General features: G+C 39.0%; 1 protein-coding gene across 9 annotated transcripts in view; it reads left to right on the plus strand.

Annotated features, from left to right (window-relative positions):
• ALS2 (alsin Rho guanine nucleotide exchange factor ALS2) overlaps positions 1 to 17,982 on the plus strand; it is a 42,054-nt gene that overhangs the window by 10,342 nt on the left and 13,730 nt on the right. For 7 of the 9 annotated variants that reach the window (XR_012660679.1, XR_012660680.1, XM_075093775.1 and 4 more), the window contains exons 5-21: positions 1,720 to 2,080; positions 2,947 to 3,115; positions 3,533 to 3,629; positions 4,032 to 4,109; positions 5,058 to 5,234; positions 6,796 to 6,967; positions 7,327 to 7,507; positions 9,045 to 9,110; positions 11,676 to 11,838; positions 12,632 to 12,763; positions 12,992 to 13,120; positions 13,494 to 13,564; positions 13,938 to 14,004; positions 14,296 to 14,498; positions 14,641 to 14,706; positions 16,516 to 16,614; positions 16,976 to 17,140. Coding sequence is in view for 7 of the 9 variants with exons in the window: in XM_075093775.1 (XP_074949876.1) it covers positions 1,720 to 2,080; positions 2,947 to 3,115; positions 3,533 to 3,629; positions 4,032 to 4,109; positions 5,058 to 5,234; positions 6,796 to 6,967; positions 7,327 to 7,507; positions 9,045 to 9,110; positions 11,676 to 11,838; positions 12,632 to 12,763; positions 12,992 to 13,120; positions 13,494 to 13,564; positions 13,938 to 14,004; positions 14,296 to 14,498; positions 14,641 to 14,706; positions 16,516 to 16,614; positions 16,976 to 17,140 (2,396 nt within the window). In the remaining 2 variants the exon portion in view is untranslated. The remainder of the gene's footprint in view (positions 1 to 1,719; positions 2,081 to 2,946; positions 3,116 to 3,532; positions 3,630 to 4,031; positions 4,110 to 5,057; positions 5,235 to 6,795; positions 6,968 to 7,326; positions 7,508 to 9,044; positions 9,111 to 11,675; positions 11,839 to 12,631; positions 12,764 to 12,991; positions 13,121 to 13,493; positions 13,565 to 13,937; positions 14,005 to 14,295; positions 14,499 to 14,640; positions 14,707 to 16,515; positions 16,615 to 16,975; positions 17,141 to 17,982) is intronic. The other 2 variants (XM_075093780.1, XM_075093782.1) reach the window with 1 other exon arrangement.

Genomic DNA, 17,982 nt, shown 5'->3' on the forward strand with positions numbered 1-17,982 from the left:
ATGGTTGATATGAAGGTCCAAGAGCTGTTCCCAGCTCTCTGCCAAAATACTATGTTTTCCACTATTTTGAAAAAAATCTTATTTGAGGTGGAAGGGAAGAAGATACAAACCAAAAGCCATTTAGACGGAAAACTAACCCAAAATCTTGCAGTGCAGTCTGGCAGTCCCTACGTTAAGTACTGTCCTGCTGGATGGTTTATGGTTAAGGTAATGTCTGTAAGAAAAACTGGCACTGTGTGGCCCAGTATGCAAAATTCATAGCAGATTTCTGAAAATTTCGTTTGTCGTTTCAAGTGTTGTGTAGATATCAAAATTTTTTTTTATAGTTGCAGTCAGAAATTTTTCACAATGGTTCCGGGAGATAAATTTTACAGTGCCTAATAGATAGTTGATTTTCGTTATCACCTCTGAAAGAAAAAGTACTGTTAAAACAAAAACAAATTGTCCAGTAATGTGGTGATTCAGCAAGTTATATTTTCCTATTCTGAGGGAAAAAACTTATTTAAGAGAAATAAACATCGTGTGAACAGTTGTCCTTCCCTTTGCTTTTTGCTAATACAAATGCATTCTAGCAGTTGTGGGCCTCCCAGACTCACGCGAGAGCTCCTGCCATTAGGAAATGACTGAAACACATGTAGTTTCATGCTCCCTTCCTCAACTCCTTATTTCTGGACTACTTCCAGAGCATTGTTTCCCTCACACAGTTCCAGGAAAAAACAAACTTGGAACAGATTCACTGATTCTTAAGACAATTGAATATATATGTGACAAGCAGGGATGAGCATGCTAATGTAATGTTTCAGCATTAGTAAAGTCCTTTGTTTCTCTCTGCTTTCCTACACAAATCAAGTTTGCTTTTCTGTATTGCTAGGCATGCCTTTTATAAACAGGAATTAAGTATGAGTAAATAGGACCAATCCCAATCCTTTAGCCTAATTTTTCACAAAAAAAGTCAAAGATTGTTTTCTTTCTGGCAGGACAAAATGAGCTATAATATTTATATTAACATGAATTCCCACCATGTATTAGGTGGGAAAATGGGACTTTGCTGTCTTTGTTTTAACATTCAAACTATTTGGCAAATATAATCTTGTGCATTATTTTTTATTTGGTAGGTAAATTGATTGCTGTTACAGGTAGTCCTGTGCTGGTACTAACAATTGCCAACAGTCAGTTTGTCCCTAGCATGACTTGGTGATTATGAACTAAGCTTTATATGGATACAACAGTAGCATAAGGGGACACATAGCCTAGAATGGTCTTAAGGCAGACCTTGCAAAATGCATCCATGAATCAGTTTTCCTTTTAACATATTGAAGGGAGATCTTCTGTCTGTAAATACAGCATGCTGACTGATGTACTTCAGTTGGTGGCAAAGAAGTTCATAATAAGCGTAAAATGAAATCCCTTTTTTTTGCAAAGTTGCTTGGTTTTGGGGTTTGGGGTTTTTTTTGTATTTTAAAAAAAATAGATCCACAGTCTTTTACAGATGAGCTACAAGACAAGTGCAACAGACAAAGCCCAGTACATGTAGAAATGGTGATTGGTCCTATCTTAAAAAAAGGGATTCTGAGGAATGGATGTACACCAAAGTATAAAAAGCTTCTTCATAATGTCTTGTTCAGCATAGCACATAGTTGGAAGAGTGAATATGTGTATCATCATCCTACAGTTACGTGCTGTCTGCTATGATAGTCTTCCATTTTTCTTTGGTTTTAGCCTTCTCAAGAAGAACAACTCAGTGCTTGCATCCCTGGCCCTCCAGGTACAAGCACATCTGCCTTGAACAGCTTGGTGGCCTCTTGTGCATCAGCAGTTGGTGTGAGAGTAGCTGCTACATACGAGGCTGGAGCATTGTCTCTGAAGAAAGTAATGAACTTCTATGGCACGCCTTCAAGTGAACCAGGATCTCAGTCTGGTGGCGGTTCCCCAGGGCCTGAAGCTCTGAAAGACAGTCGAGAAGAGCAGGTCAGACTGGAATCTATGCAGGGGAAGAAGAGTTCCAGTTTAGTAGATATTAGAGAGGAGGAATCTGAAGGAGGAAGTCGAAGACTTTCCCTGCCTGGCTTGTTGTCACAAGGTAAAAAAGCACACTGGGAAAACCAAGAGACTAGAAAAGTTATAATAGTGTGGAGGTCTATAACTGAAAATAAAATGTATTTATTGAACATAAATCTATCAAAATCATCAATTCTAAACTGTATCTTAGGTCTTGAAGGGTGGGGGGGAGTGAAGACTAGCAGATACTGCATGCTAAGAAAACCAAAAGCGTAGCGGGTTTAGGAATATTCTTTGTTGGTAAAGTAAGGTAAAGCAGGCATGTTGTAGTAGTCTGGGCATCTTATTGCACAATGATGACAAACTAGCTTTCACATAGGTTGCACAGCAGATAAAAATCTGTGTGGCCTGTAATCCCTACTGCACTGAGCTGGTTTTGAGCCAGGGACCTAGAAATACTCCAACTCCCACTGCCAAACTTCAGAGTTTATCACCTTCTTCCTTCACAGAATTTAGTGTTGTTAATTGCTCTGAATGGGTACATGGCTTAGTTCTATAGTGATCTGGCTCTGAGGGAAGATATTAGGAAGTATTGAGATATTTTGTTCACTGCAAGGATATATTTTCTTTCAAAAACGCATTTTTTAATGTATAGGTTGTTTTGCTTCATTTGTTTCAGTATAGCTGTATAGTTCTCATATGCCTGTTATCCTTTAATAGCTGGTAAAAATTAGTTGGGATCTGCCTACTTTTAGCACATGCGTTATTTCTGTATATGAGTAACCTATCTTCTTATGTGTCAGCCTTTGCTCTTAACCTTAATTAATACCTTTTTAAGAAGTCTTGATGAGTTATCTCAAATGGTACCTTTACTGTGTGTTACACAGTCTGAGTGATATGTTTACCTAAAATAATGAGCAATTTTTCTATCTCTTGTCCTGTCTTCAGTTTCTCCTAGGCTTTTACGGAAGGTAGGGCGGGCAAAAATGAGGACTGTAGCTCTGACTCCAACCTACAGTGGTGAAGCTGATGCTCTTTTACCCTCTCTAAGAACAGAGGTTTGGAGCTGGGGAAAGGGGAAGGAAGGACAGCTAGGACATGGTGATGTTTTGCCAAGGTGAGATTTCTTTGATAAATGTTTCTTAGTAGATCACTAGGAAATCTTGAGAATTCAACTTTCTCAAATTCGCTCAACTGCCTTGTGTTGTGACCTAAGTTTCTCCAAGTAACATGTTTTATGCTGTATTGTTACTGAAGGTCAACCAGTTTTGATTTTTCCCCTTGTAACCACTAGGTCTTCGGGTGATATTTTGACTTAATCCAAATTGGGGCGATGTTTATCATGAACTTTTGTGCTTCATGAACTTTTTCACTAAGCTGGTTTATTGCCAGAAAACTTCATGCATGTTTGTCTTCTCTAGTTTGTTTTGGGGGAAAAAATAAAACTTGGATTTTATTTTCGTCTTAAGAATGCCCCTGATAATCTTTTTTTCTTCTCCCTGCCCACCCCCCGCTGGGTTCTGGGGATTGACAGGCTTCAGCCATTATGTGTGAAAAGCTTAGATGGTAAAGAAGTGATTCACCTCTCTGCTGGTGGCCATCATTCCTTAGCACTCACTGCCAAATCCCAGGTACAAGTGATTGTTACCATTTATTGCTTATCTGTGACATAACTGTCATGCTTGGTGTTTTCCAGGTTTTTATTTCTTTTGCTTCTAAACTTTTGTTTCTGTTTGTGGGAGGCAACTTGGAAGCAGTGTGGAATTTTAAGTCTATTTCTGCCAAAGTTCTGCATGTACCACCAACGTTACGTTTAAAGATTGCAATGACTTGATTTGGTTGCATTTCTGAATGTGAGAAGACAATTTGAGAATATAGGAAGATGTTGGAAATTAGGGTAGTGCTTCTCGGTACATGAATCTTATACCCTTGACTTGCGTGTGTTTGCACACTTGATGTGTTGTACTGGTACAATTCAGTATGTGTCCGTGTATTTGAATTTATATTCTCATGTTTAGCTATGTTTCTTACAGGTGTATTCATGGGGCAGTAATATCTCTGGCCAACTTGGTCACTCGAACTCCCCAACAACAGTCCCTCGTCTCGCAAAGGTACTTTGTTTTCTGTGTCTGTCTTCTTTCAGTTTAGGGTCTCTTATAAAAGTGAGTGTGAAGTAGTTTCTAAAAATGGACCTTAATTATGTATCTGTGTACTATATACTAACAGAACCCTTGATTTCTTTGGCTTATGCTGTGAATACTGTCCTTAGATGAGCCTGTGAAAAATCTGCCTAAGAAATCCTTTACACAGACTTCTGCTGGTTTTTGACCACATTGAAGCTCTAAAACTGAGAAATGTGACTAGTTGTATGTTCTTACGAAATTTCACGTCTACCTTATTATATGGTTTCTGTGATAGCGATGTTGCAGTGCTGAAACTTTTTAATACCTTGGAACACTGTTTCTACTCTAAACATTCTTCTGGCATTTTTAGCTTTGCTAGGCCATGACCATATTTGTTGTTCATTTTTCTATTTCCAGAGCTGTTTTGGCAGTGAGTTTCCTGTTCTAAACTTTCATCACATTGAGTGAATAGCCAAATTATGATTTTTGGATTAGACCATTGCCTATGATTTCTGGTGCTTGTCTTGGTGGAAAGCTAGCTGCAGAATTTTCTTGCTTAGGCCTTTCTTGCCTTGCTTGTGCAGATTAATGTACAACATGTTAACTGTCCCAAATTTATAGATTTCCCAGTTAAATGTAGAGGGGAGAATAGTGTCCCAAATTTAATCAAGCCCATTTAAAAATAAAATGGACTTATTAATTTAATGGCAAAAATCATCCATTAGAGAGAGGACTGGAAAGAAAGATAAATTTCAGTGTACATAAAAGAAATTTATTTCTTATGAGACACTGGATTTGGAAAAATTACCAGTTATAGCAATACTTGTTCTTGTATGTACGTGTATTACATGCATGTATGGCTAGAAGGCTTAAGTACTCTCCTCTCCTTCCAGCTTCAGGTGGTGATTTCTGATGTCTTTTCCTTGTGAATTTCAGACGTGTGGTGATGGTGTTTGGAGTACAGCAGCAGGACTAGATTATTCCCTCTTCTTAGCAGATGAGGAAGACTTCCAACCTGGATTATACTACAGTGGCCAGGAGACAACAACAGAAAATAATTTGTATGAAAATAGCCGTACTAAGAGTCCAGTTTTGTTACTATCATGTAGTAAGGTGAGTGGTATTTCCTTTAAGTTAGTGCAAATCATACTGATGTTTTTTGGAAATAGCACGGTGCTGGTTGTTCAACTAGCTTTAAGGGTTTCAAGTCAAGTAACTGGTTCCTAGCAGTCAAATCAGGAGCACAGCTAACAGAGGGCAGAGGGGAAGCCTAATTAATGTTCCCTGCCTGTTTCTTGGTCTTTCCTTCTGTCTGAGGGACAAGAAGGTGTTTTCAGTGTGTCTAATCCATTTCCTTCCACGTGTGCACGGTGCAGAAGTGCACCCTTATACCGTCCTCCGTTTTCACTACAATTATCATGTGTTTATTCTTCACTGCTATTGCTCTTCATTTTCCTGTTTCTCAAGTGATTGAGGGCACTGCCTGCTCTATTCCATTCTGCTTCCTATGCATCTTGCTTGTGAGTGGGCAAAAGCCCCCCCCAAATTCTGCACCTTCTCCTTCCTTCCCCCTCCCTTTCTCCTGGGTGTAAAGGGGGAACTAAGCAAAGGTGCCAAAACGTGCATTTGCATGTTAATGTGAGAGAGGAGATGCCCCTATGCAATTTTCTTCATCAAGCTGAATCTCATATCTGCCTTGAAGGTGGCATGAGGTGGGGGAGCGTATACCCTGACTGCATGTCCTCTTCTGAGTTGTTTGTATGATTTCAAACCAACTTCAGTTTAAGGTAACAAAAAGGAGATGGTGAGGATAGAAAGCAGCTCTTTGTCTTGGCTCTTCTGGGTGTCATTGTTGCTTCCCTAGATTGAGCAGAATAGCAGTTGGAGGGGGGTTTTGAGGGGAGACAGGGATTGAGACACTAGGTCCATGCATGTGCATACATTTATGTGCACACAGACACACACTTGTATTCCTTCTATAAGATTGTTGCTAGCCATTCGCTTTTCTTGTAGGGTGACTTGCAGGCTCTGACATATCAGAATTGGCCTGTGGGTTGCTTGTTGAACAAATCTAGCTCAATGTTCCTAAGGAATCCTCTGTTTTAACAGCAAAGGAAATAAAAGTAGAGCTCAAACACTGAATTACTATATGGTATTGCATGTGAACCAGAATTAGTGAGGAGCCACAGTGCATCAGTGGTACTTGTGCTGACCTTAGAATATTGCTTCCAACTACTGCAGAAAGCAAATACCTGCTAATACCTACACTAATACCACTTGTATGGTAAGACATAATGATTCTGTTTAATCTCAACATTCTCAATAGAAGCATGAAATATATTGCAATTCGAAAAGTGACTGAACTTAAGGTCACTATCTCTTAAACATGGAATGGTTGTATAAGTCACCTTAAAAGATGGCCTATTTATTGTCTTTTAGGATCTGTCAGTACTAGGAAAATGTACAGCATTGACTATAAATGTTTCTTCTAGTTTTATCATTCTTGTCTTAAGCCAGTATTGAATGGATTGTTTGTCACTGTAGGTAATTAATACTTATTTTCACTTATTGCTCCTAAGATATGCTTTATTCTGCATCATCCTATTTTTAAACTGGAGTGTAAAAGAAAAATATGAAAGCTGCTCGTTTTTCTTTTCTCCTTTTCATCTTTCAGATAGGCTATATAAGCAATGTGATAACTGGTGGTGACAACTGTTTGGTCTTAGCAGACAAAAATGTAATGGGATATATTGCCAGTTTGCATGAGTTGGCTTCTACTGAGAGACGGTTTTATTGCAAACTGAGTGAGATCAAATCTCAGGTTCTTAGACCTCTTCTAGGTTTAGGTAAGAACTTTTATTTTCATGTTCTCTTTGATATTATTTCCCCTATGTTCCACAAAAAATTTCTTTATGCAAAATTAAAAGTAATAATATACTTTTAACATAAAGCTACAGTCTTGCTCTTCTCCCCTGTTCAGATGAACTGGTGAAATATAGCTGCATTTTGACATCTGCATTATGCTGTTAGTATTTGCACTTTTCCTGACTGTTTGTCTAAAATTGTTCAATTCCTGATTCTGGATAATGTAGCCATGAGGTGAAATTGCCGATAAACATCTAAACAGCACCTTCCAGTAATTCTCTTTATTAACAGGCACTGCTCTTTCGTAAGGTAAGCTAAACTGCTTTCTGGTCTGTTACAGATAATTTGGGCAATGCAAACACAATCCAGTTGTTGCAGGAAATGGCTAGCAGGTTCAGCAAGCTCTGCTATCTCATCGGTCAACATGGAGCTTCTTTAAGTAGCTTCCTTCATGGAGTAAAAGAAGCCAGGAGCTTGGCCATCCTGAAGCATTCCGGCCTCTTTTTGGATAGTTACACTGAGCAAGTATCCAATTCCCTCTCACCTTGAGTCTCTGCAGGTTTAATCTCCTGACCACAATAAGCCGTGAGTTGGGGGAAAGCAGATCATAAGGAAAGCTCCATAAGTAACTGTTGTGCAAATTGTATTATTGCAATTTAAAAATTATGGAGAGTTTTACACAAACTAATTCATTTTGTAGTGAGCTATATATTTCAAAGTCTTCACCAGTAGAGCACGCTGGACAGCTTCAGCTTCACTAATGTAAAACTGTGTACAAGCTCCTCATTGGTTGCTGTTTTGCTGTTGAAAAGAGGTGTGTTTGTTACTTAATAGTAAGGATCTCGTAGGATCTTGTAATAAAATGTAATAGAGTTACTGTGGCGAGGCTGCTAAGTAAAGCTGCCTTTGGGCGTTTATTTTAGTTACAAAATGCCTTTTCAATAGTCATTAACTAAAAATTGTCTTTTATCCTGATATCTGCTAAATAGCTAGCATTACACCTTTCACCCAAAAGGTAGAGCTGCTTTAGTGCTCAGAATTAAGTCTGAATTATCCTGATTATTATTTTTAGTAGCTTAATGTTTTTTGGGAGAGTAAGTCTGTGCAGTCATGCTGTTGGCTGTCTGTCTTCTCAGTAACTCTTGTAGTTGCTGGATAATTTCATCCAAACGTAGCAGAAGTTTCATCACACTGAATACCTACGGGCTTTTGTGAAAAATACTGGCTTGACAGAGGGGAGAGTCTAAAAACATCCTCTCAGAATGTAGTCTTGGTTACCAGACATCTGAAAATCTCTAAGGGAACAAAATTTCAAGATCACCAACTTTAGTTGTTATGCTGTAGCATTTTGAATGTGCAGCTATTTGCATTTTTTTAAAACAAGCACAACAGTTACCACTTGTACTGGGTCAGTGATAAACTTACACCATATCACCCTAAAAGCAGCTTTCTTCTAAATTTATCAAATGGGTTGTTCATAGCTGTAAATATGTATTTTCACCCTTTCTTATTTAGCCTTTGACTCCAGTTCCTCTTGGAATCTGGATTTCCAGAATTGGTTCTCATTACTCAGATTTAGACGGGTTTCCTAATTTCTTCTTCCTCGCTGTCAAAGACTGAAATACCTAATTTCTCTTCTCGTTGTTACTGCCTGTCTTCTGCTTTCCCCCTTTGCCTTCTAATGCTTTACACATTTTTCTGTGTATGGCATCAGAACCTATGCATGCTCCTCAGCATCGTGCCTTGAGCATCTTCCGAGGATCCATCAGGCAACATAAGTGTTACCTGTTAACTGGGCTGAGACCTCTTCCCTCAGAGAAAGGTGGCTTTTTGGTTTTTTAAAATAGTTTCCTTTTTTCCTTTTGGTATAGCCATATTAAACTGTTGAAACAGATGGCCTATTCTTATATGCCCAAATTTGGGGGAAACAAAATCAAGTTTCATTTGCAAAGTAAGCCCTCTGCATTGTGCCAATAGCAGCAGCAAAGTGGAATAGTAATGCTGTTTCCAGGGGTGTTCTTATTTTGTAACTGAAGCTCTTTTTCTTCCCTGTTTTAGGTATTGTACTTCAGTAACAAACTTCCTCGTAATGGGAGGATTTACGCTGCTTGCAAAGCCAGCAATGTAAGCAAACCTCTACCATTTTCTGGAATTTTTGATCAACTAGCAAAGAACTGTACTTCAAAGAATTGTCTGTATATGTGTAGTAATGAGCATGCAGAGACTTGGTCTCAGCTTGCTTGAGTACACTAATTCCTTTTCCATCAGATGAAGAAAAAGCTACTTCCTCTCAACTGTGATAAAAATTCAGGTTAAAATGCTGCTGAACTAGTTCAGTTACTTTATCTTGAAGGTGGAGAAAGAAGGAAAAAAGCATAAATTACTGCAGATTCTTTGAAAGAAGCATAAATTGATTTCAGACAATGATTTTTTGAAAGCTTAGTCTTGAGGATAGATTTTAATAATCTATTCAGTGTTTTAGTGTTCTTTGAAATGTTGCTGTTAAAATACAGAACAGCAAACTTTCCTTTAAGAATTAGTAAGAGCAGATAATGTGAATTCACTTTTATTTCAGTTCTTTTAAGTTTGTGGAATTGCTTTAAAATGATGCAAAAATAATATTTCTGCATGTGTATCTTCTCTGCCTCTCAAGGTTGCTCTATTCTATTTCATACATAGACGCTCTTAAATGTGAGGCAGGACTTGTACCTTAAGGCCTGAGACAGTCCATTTGAAGTTTATAGATCATAAAGTAAAGCTTGTTTCCTCAGTTCAATAGGGTTTTTGTCTAAGAAATAAAGTAATGACACTGTGCATCTTTCACTCTAGTGCTGTGAAGAAGTTGTTGCAATGAGGGTATTTTTATTAACTTGTCTGAGGAATTGCCAGCTTTCCTTCCTTCCTAAATTCTGTAATCTGGGAGTAATTCTGTCGTAGCTGTTTATGGAGCACTTCGAACTCAGTGTAAATGATGGTATTGGAAGTTCTTTGAAACACCATGGTACCTAATGCAAAGAATCTTCTACACCTGCAGACCAGTCCAAAGACTAAATACAAAATCCCACTGCAGAGAGACACTGAGAATCTCTCTGCATTGGTCAAGATTTTTAGGGTGACTTAGAGGAAACCTGAGTTCAAGTATAAGCTTATTTATAATTAGTACTGAAAAGTTCTGGGTGCTGAAATTACTAGTACTGAATTCTTCACGTCAATTGTTACTGTCAGGTGTCACAGCTTCTTATACTGCAGCCAGGGTCTCATTAGGTGAATAATACTTTTTCAGGTTCTGAAACTTCAGGGAGGAGATGTCTTAGAAGTTTTGTCCTGCTACTTACAAAGGGAAGTCAAGAATATCTTTGATAATGATGTATTGCCCCCTCCCCAAGGGATACTCTCTTAAGTCAATGGTTAATGATGTCAGCCTGTCTTTCATGGATATTCTGCAATACGGGTGCATTAGAAGTAGTCCCAACTTTAAAAAAGCACTAGCTTCGATAGAAGTCTCCATTGTTGGCAGGTTTTTGAGCATTTCCTCTGAAAGAGTAGATGAGCTATACTTGGTGTTACAGATCTGTTGTTGTTTGACACTTTTTTTTATAGACACCTCCGTGTGAGGATCTCAAAGCACTTTAAAAATGCAAGCCATCCAGATGGTTAAATTTCAAATTAAGAAATATTGTCTTCTTTCTAAAGAAGACTTTATTCCTAAGGCTTGTTGAACGAGAGAGTTCTTAAATATCATTAGCAGACCTAGACAAGGTAATTATTTTGCTGTGTGAAATGGCATCTTGCCAATCATGTAGAATTCTTAGGGACCGTGCTGTGCAATTCTGATTGGTTTTGCTGTCCCTGGGGTCTGCTTTCTCAGCCTCACCTGATTCTCGCATCTTGTGGTTTAAATGCTTCCCAGCTGTATGTGTGTTAATGCAGATGTGTGATATGTGCCAGCACGTGTGCACACAGATACGGTGAAGGAGAGGGATAAGTAGGTTTGTTTTCCTTTTAATGAAGAAGTCCTGGTTTTGTGTGCTAATGCATTGTCTTCAGAATCATTTCGCTCTTCTTCTCTGAACTAGATTAGTTCTCCCTCTTGGAAATCAGACTGAGGATTGAACAGATTTCCTGCCTTTCTTTGAGGTAGGATGTAACTTTTCTAGCTAGGGGAAAAGCTGGTCAGTTGCCTTGAACAGCAGGGGCGGGGAAGAGAGTATTTGGATATTTTCAGGGAAGTGTACTGGAGCAAAGTTAAGACTCTCTTAGGCCTTCTTGTATGAATCAACAGTGTTAGAATCTTACTACTCTAACAGTAATGGGGAAGTCATTCCACCTGTTAGCTCTTTTACTAATCAAGTGTTAGATGGGAAACTATTAGGAACATATTAGTTACTCTCCAGGTGGGGCAACTTAGTCAACTTTCTTCAACCAGTTTAATGACTGAGCATGTGAGAGTAGGAGTAAAAAAAAGTCCTGTGTTGCAGTTGTTTAGAGCTACAGGTCTGTATTATTGTACCTCCTTAAACTAAATTGGGAATAGATCAATAAGTAGCATGCATTTGCCTCTTTAATTTTTATTGGTTTATGATTATCCAGAAAGGAGTATTCTGAGCTCATTTATATGAAGCATCACTGATGTCTTTCTGTCTGTCTGTCTTCTCTCCTCCCCTTGTTCCCAATGCTCCCATCATTTAGAGACTTCCTGAGTAAAAACCAGGAGTTGTTACAGAAACTGTCTGAGAAGAATGAGGAAAACCTCCAGCTAGTGGAAGTTCTGAATGCTCTGTTTTTCATGCCATTTGGACGACTTCATAATTATGCTAGAACTTTGCTAAAGCTTGCCACATGTTTTGAAGTGGTAAGCTAGCTTTGTTATCTATCTCTGAATAAATACACGCATGAAACTTACAGCTTGGAAGTAACTGTGTGAAGCAAATGCCAGATAACTAGAAATAGCTTAGTCCTTAGAGAAGCTACTTGAGACTTCTGTTTGCTGCAGGGAAGATCATGCACATTTATTTGCGCAGTCTTACACCACACCTGCCCAGATCACGTGACAAGTAGAAATTTGTTACCCTGCCAGAACTTGTTTGTGTGCATGAGCACTTAATTGCAAACATACTATTTTGATGTTTGCCTGTTGCTTTTCAGTTCCATCTGGCATCATTACTGCAGCTATCCTTGGCTGTAATACTATGCTAAAAATACTACATTTGTATTAGGTAGACTTTTACCACCCATTTAGGTGTGTATAATTGCATTCTTTTGAAATAAAAGATGACTGAACAGGAACGATAACTACTTGTACAGTTATCCCAGTGTAGTCATCTAAAGTATTACTCCTGCACTTATTAGCACTGCTTCTGCTACAGCATGTTAAGCTGCAAGAAGGTAGATCATGTACTTGTATATTAATCATTCCCCTCTACATTTATGGAACTCTTGGGATTTTTAAAAACTCCCAGCACACCGACAGAACATGTGACCAAGAAAATAATTTAGCTTCCACTGTTACTTTGTTATTAAGCAGACCAACTGTCGTGCATTTGTGCTGGTGTAATAAAATGAGCCGTTGCATTGCAGCTTGGTTAGTGTTGTTGGCACAGGTGTTCAGAAACACTCTCAGGTCTGTCTTACCTTGTGCCCTGTAGGCATCTCCAGAATACCAGAAGCTACAGGATTCTAGTTCTTGTTATGAGAGCCTAGCTGTCCATCTTGGCAGAAAAAGGAAAGAAGCAGAATATACACTCGGTTTCTGGAAGACCTTTCCTGGGAAAATGACGGTATAACGGCAATCGTCAGTCCAGTAGCAGCTTGAATCCCTTGCTGGTAGCGCTGTACCCTGTGTCTATTACTGATGCTACTGTTCCAGTTGCACTTCTCATTTTTCTAATTTGTGTTGCTGTAGTACTTTTAACTTTAGAAGGGGTGGGCCTTTACTACAGTGTGGCCTTAAGTCACAATCAGTGTGAAGTAAGCTTCTGTAATTTTGTTTTTAACCCTACCTGTAGGATTCCTTGCGGAAGCCAGAGCGTCGTTTAATCTGCGAAAGCAGCAATCGGGGGTTGTCCCTACAGCATGCTGGAAGATTCTCTGTAAACTGGTTCATCCTTTTTAATGATGCTCTGGTACATGCTCAGGTAAGCCAGCTTGTATCCAGGAACAAACAGTTTTCTTTGCTTCAAACAACATGGCATATTTTTCATATAGTGAAGCCAAGTTTTTGCTTGTTCACTGCAGTGTTGCTTGGACACTTAAAAGTGGTATTTTTTTCATGTTCACAACTAATTTGAAATTAGGTACCTGGGTTTTTTAATGTTTGATTGCTTTTGCCCTGTGGCTGGCATGGTTTCTGTTGGCTGTTTCTTGGAGCATGGTGCAAATTAGGGACCTGTAATGCTCAGTTTTCCCTAGTCCTCAAAGAAAGGGAAAAAACTGTTTAGAAAAAGTATGGGGCAGGGGTAATGGATCAGTACCTGGTGAAGTTTCCCTTCTCCTTCTCCTTGCCTGCAGTTCTCAACGCACCATATTTTTCCCTTGTCCACACTGTGGGTAGAAGCCCTTTCAGAAGAAGCTGGTAATGTGTGAGTATTCTTGCTTGGGATGCTGAAATAGTCACGTATCTTGGGAGAGAGGATGAGCATTTTGTAACCAATTATTGTAAAGTAGGAGCGGAATACTCTGGATGCAATCATGTCTACCCTTCTTTCTTGTTCTGAGAAAACTTATTGTATTTTCTGCGTCTTAAAAAAAAAAAATTGTATACACATCAGAAAGAATAAGGTGGTCAAGAGGAAAGTGAGTAGTCTTTCCTGCTGTTTCTTTTCACTGCTACTTAATATTAAAGTGAATACAAGCTGGGGTGGGGGAGGGAAGATACAATATTCATGCTCTAAGAAACCATGTTTCTTTCAGGATAAAATTTCACTTGATTAAAATACCTTCCCCCCCATGTAGGAATGGATTGAAGATTACAACACCAGAAGAACAGTTTGTACTTGTTTCTTCAACACCACAAGAAAAGGTAAGCATATCTGCAAATTTTGGATGGCCTCAGTGATACTGAATGAGTTTTTTCTCTTCTGCTGTGAAACTAAATGGGGAGAAGTATTGCCTTAAGTATTCACCAAGAATGAAGTTTTCCTACAACTTGGCATGCAGGTTGATTGTACGCTGTGCTTGACTGTAGCAGTGCTCCAATTTACAACACCGTACTGAGGAGTGCAAAGGAGACTATTGTAGTTGCTGTAAAGGTGAGATTCAATACAAAGACAGCTGTTTGCTAAATTCTGTGATGAAACGCTTTCTGTTGCAGATGAAGTGGCTGAGGGCAATAAGCCAAGCAGTGGATCAGGCCCTTAAAGGGACTTCTGACTTAATTCTATATGGAGCTGGTGGGAATGTGCCAAGGCAAGAGCCTCCTATTTCTCGCAGTGCCAAATACACCTTCTATAAGGACCCTCGATTTAAGGATGCTGTTTATGATGGGAGATGGCTTTCGGGAAAACCCCATGGCAGGTAAAAGCATTTGAATATAACGGTTTAAAACACAATGTGGTGGTTGCTGTATCAGTAAGGAGGATCACTCATGGAAGTTGTTTGGGAAGTGCAAACTGGACTGATTACCTTATACATGTGCCTGGCTTTGTATTGTTTCCAGAGGGATCCTAAAGTGGGCAGATGGACGAATGTACTCTGGGACTTTCCGGACTGGGCTGGAGGATGGGTAAGATCTTCTCACTACTTGTGGAGCCAGAGGGCAAGACATACCTTTTGTTGTAGGAGATAATAACAAAAACCTTTTAATTAAAGGTTTTGCAGCGAATCTTACCGACTCAGGGTTATGTATGTTAGATAGACAACTTTTAGATAAAATGTATTTATCTGTTGATATATAGATAACTTCTAATTTATCCTGGGGTAAGCTAGCTGTTTTTGCAACAGACTCTGCAACTGTGTGATTAAAAACATGGTCTTTCATTAAAACTGAAACTAATTAGAGTAATCAGCTATAGGACGGAGGAAAGAAATGGTAAAACAGGCGAGAAGAAAGGGTGGATGGGTATTAACTCCTAAGCAGTGGAAGGCAATTGAAAAGTCAGCTTTCTGCTGTATAGTGACTATTAACTTCTTGTGTTGCAATATTCTTTCAAAAGCTCTGGTATTGTTTTTTTTATCATTCTAGAAAATGCGATGCCTTTTCATACAATGCAGTGAGGCATCTTCTCTTAATGTTTTCCTTGCTATATTTCTGGTAGAGCAAGGGTTAAATAATTCAGGAAGGAGACGACAAAATCTTGAATCGAGACTTCAGGGTTTGGGTGATTAAAAACAGCTAATGAGAGTATGTGATCCTGGTGATGAAGATAACTAGTACAGAGGAATTTGAAAATAGGATGAACGGAAGTCCTAGGCATTATCAAGTTATCTGGTGAAACAATAAGACCACTTGAAAGTAACTTAATTTATTGCACAGCTTTGAGTTAACTTACGGATTTCATTCCTAAGAACCTGCTTAGGGCACTATTGAGGCTAAGAGGTTCACTTTTTTCCAAAGGCATTTTTATATGAATCTTTTGAGCAGACGTGCCTGCGCTGCGCAGGATGAGAACATATGAGGATTCCTATTGGCTTCCAGATGTATTTTCAAAGTCTTGAGTTGGAGGGGAAATTGAAATGTGGTCTGGCTGCAGACAACAGCTTTTTAAAATGCACCTTAGCTATCGGTATAATGTCAAACTGTAACACCAGATTAGGGCTTTGGTCATTTGTAGCTAACAGTAAGTGCAACTAACGCTGCTGATTTTAGGGTTGTTGGAGGTGGAATTATTACCAACAAATCCCCACCAGAAACAAATGACTGGTGTTCAACTGTAATTGCTAGGATTATCAAATGCATATATTGTTTTTCAGCTTCCATGCTATAGTCTCAACACTTAATAGTAATGTCTTGTTGGGGTAGACATACTCTCAGGCAAACCTTCATAACTGGATTTTAATATCCTAAAAAGATTAAAATCAATAAGTGAAAGTTGTGTGTCTGATTCTTTTCAGGCATACTGAAATGGGGAACAGTTCTGTGCCACTGTGCATAATTGGAAGCTAGCATCTTTTTTTAAAAAACATTCTCTGTAGCAATACATGCTCTCATCTTTCCCTGGAATAAAAATGTGCTTGAATTATTAAGACCTGAAGAACACAACAAAGGTAGAAGCAGTCTTAGGATGTGAGAAGACTTGTGGCCTTTAGAAAGCTGAGAAAAATGCTGCAGTGTGGTAGAGAAGGGAATATTTACAACATGCCATGATCAGACAGAGGAAAGCAGTACAGACTAAATTGACCTAGTGGTGCTGGAATTCCTGCCTTCTCTTTAAAAAAAATATAAATCTGTAACTGCTATAGTTGAAGAGATGCACTAAAAACTACATAAGAGTGTTTTGGTTTTAGAGTGGGTCTGTGATGTGTATCTGCTCCTGGTTTTAATGAAGTGTGTTAGCATTATACCTGCTTGTGTTCCATTTCCATGCATTGGCAGGTATGGTGAATACAGAGTGCCAAACAAAGCACTGAATAAGGATGACCATTACGTGGGGTACTGGAAAGAAGGCAAAATGTGTGGGCATGGAGTCTACAGGTAACATGTAGTGCATGTGTTGCTGTCATTGAAGAAGAGACAGCAGGGCTGATGCTCTGGCACACTGCTTACCAAGCCTCTGTGTGTAGCTTTCTTGTTACATTTCAGACTTGTGATTATAGTTACCTTTGCTTATTTTCTGCATTGCTTTTGGTAGATTGCTCGCAATGCATGCTTGTACAGTGGTCTGTAATTAATACCTATTCTAATGATGCTGCCGATGTAATTCCTGGAAGGAAACAGGGTTGATCTGCTCAGAGGCAGGGACCAACAAAAAAACCCAAAACTAACAAAAAAAGAAAAAAGCGCCCACAACAGAAGTATGTTATAGGAATCTTTCTTATTCTCTTTTTCATTCTAGCTATGCTACTGGTGAGGTGTATGAAGGGTGCTTTCAGGATAACATGCGTCATGGGCATGGTCTGCTACGCAGTGGGAAGCTGACCTCTTCTTCTCCCAGTATGTTCATTGGGCAGTGGACAACAGATAAGAAGAGTGGCTATGGAGTTTTTGATGATATCACAAGGTAATGCTTCAGTTCCACAAATCCTCAAACACTGATAGGTCGTACAATTGCAAAAAAAGAGTAGGTAAGGATTTGATCTGTTAGTAGCAGTAGTAGTGCATATCTTTTTTTTTTTTTTTCTTCTTTTTACTAGGCTTTCTGGGTCGGTGATGTAAAGAATTGGGTCTAGAGGGCTCCTTTTTTGGTGCTGCTTCTGGAGTAAACGTGGGGGTTTTTTGGTTTGCTTTGGTTTTTCCTGCCTTGCTTTCCTATCATACTCCTGCCTGAAAACTAGCACTGAATATGTATCTTAGTGAGGTATCTTGTGCGAGTGCTGAAAGTGTTATGAATGTCATGTGAAGAGTGTTCTTTCATCTCAGGCCTATAAGACCGGGTGGTCAGATATACAGGACTAGGTAAATTTCAGCTTGTGCGCAGGTTTTCCATTGACTTATTCTGTCAGTGCAGTGGAGGGAAGATGCTTTGTCTCAGGGCATATTAGTGAAATGATGGTCTCAGAAACAGAATTCCACTAAAGGTGGGCACTAAATGAATCCTGTCTGAGCTAAGCATAGATCAATATAGTCAGTTTTTTTAGTCACCAATTTAATGCTGTTTTTTCATGAAAAGCAGGCTTTTGGTGAGAGCTCAAGAAAACTGGTTTTGGTTTAACTGAACTGAAAGCCCACTTAAAAAGCAGAATAGTAAAAAGTCTGGAGGTGAAGGGGGTGTGTGGATGTGTGTATGTAGATTTTTTTTTTGAAACAGAGCTATTGTAGCATCTCTAGGTATTTCCTGATACCAGTTTTGCATATAGTCTTGCTCCAGTGGTGGTGGTTCTTATAATGTAGTGTCAAGATGTC

The sequence above is a fragment of the Phalacrocorax aristotelis genome, chromosome 5 (assembly GCF_949628215.1).
Source record: "Phalacrocorax aristotelis chromosome 5, bGulAri2.1, whole genome shotgun sequence".
NCBI lineage: Eukaryota > Metazoa > Chordata > Aves > Suliformes > Phalacrocoracidae > Phalacrocorax > Phalacrocorax aristotelis.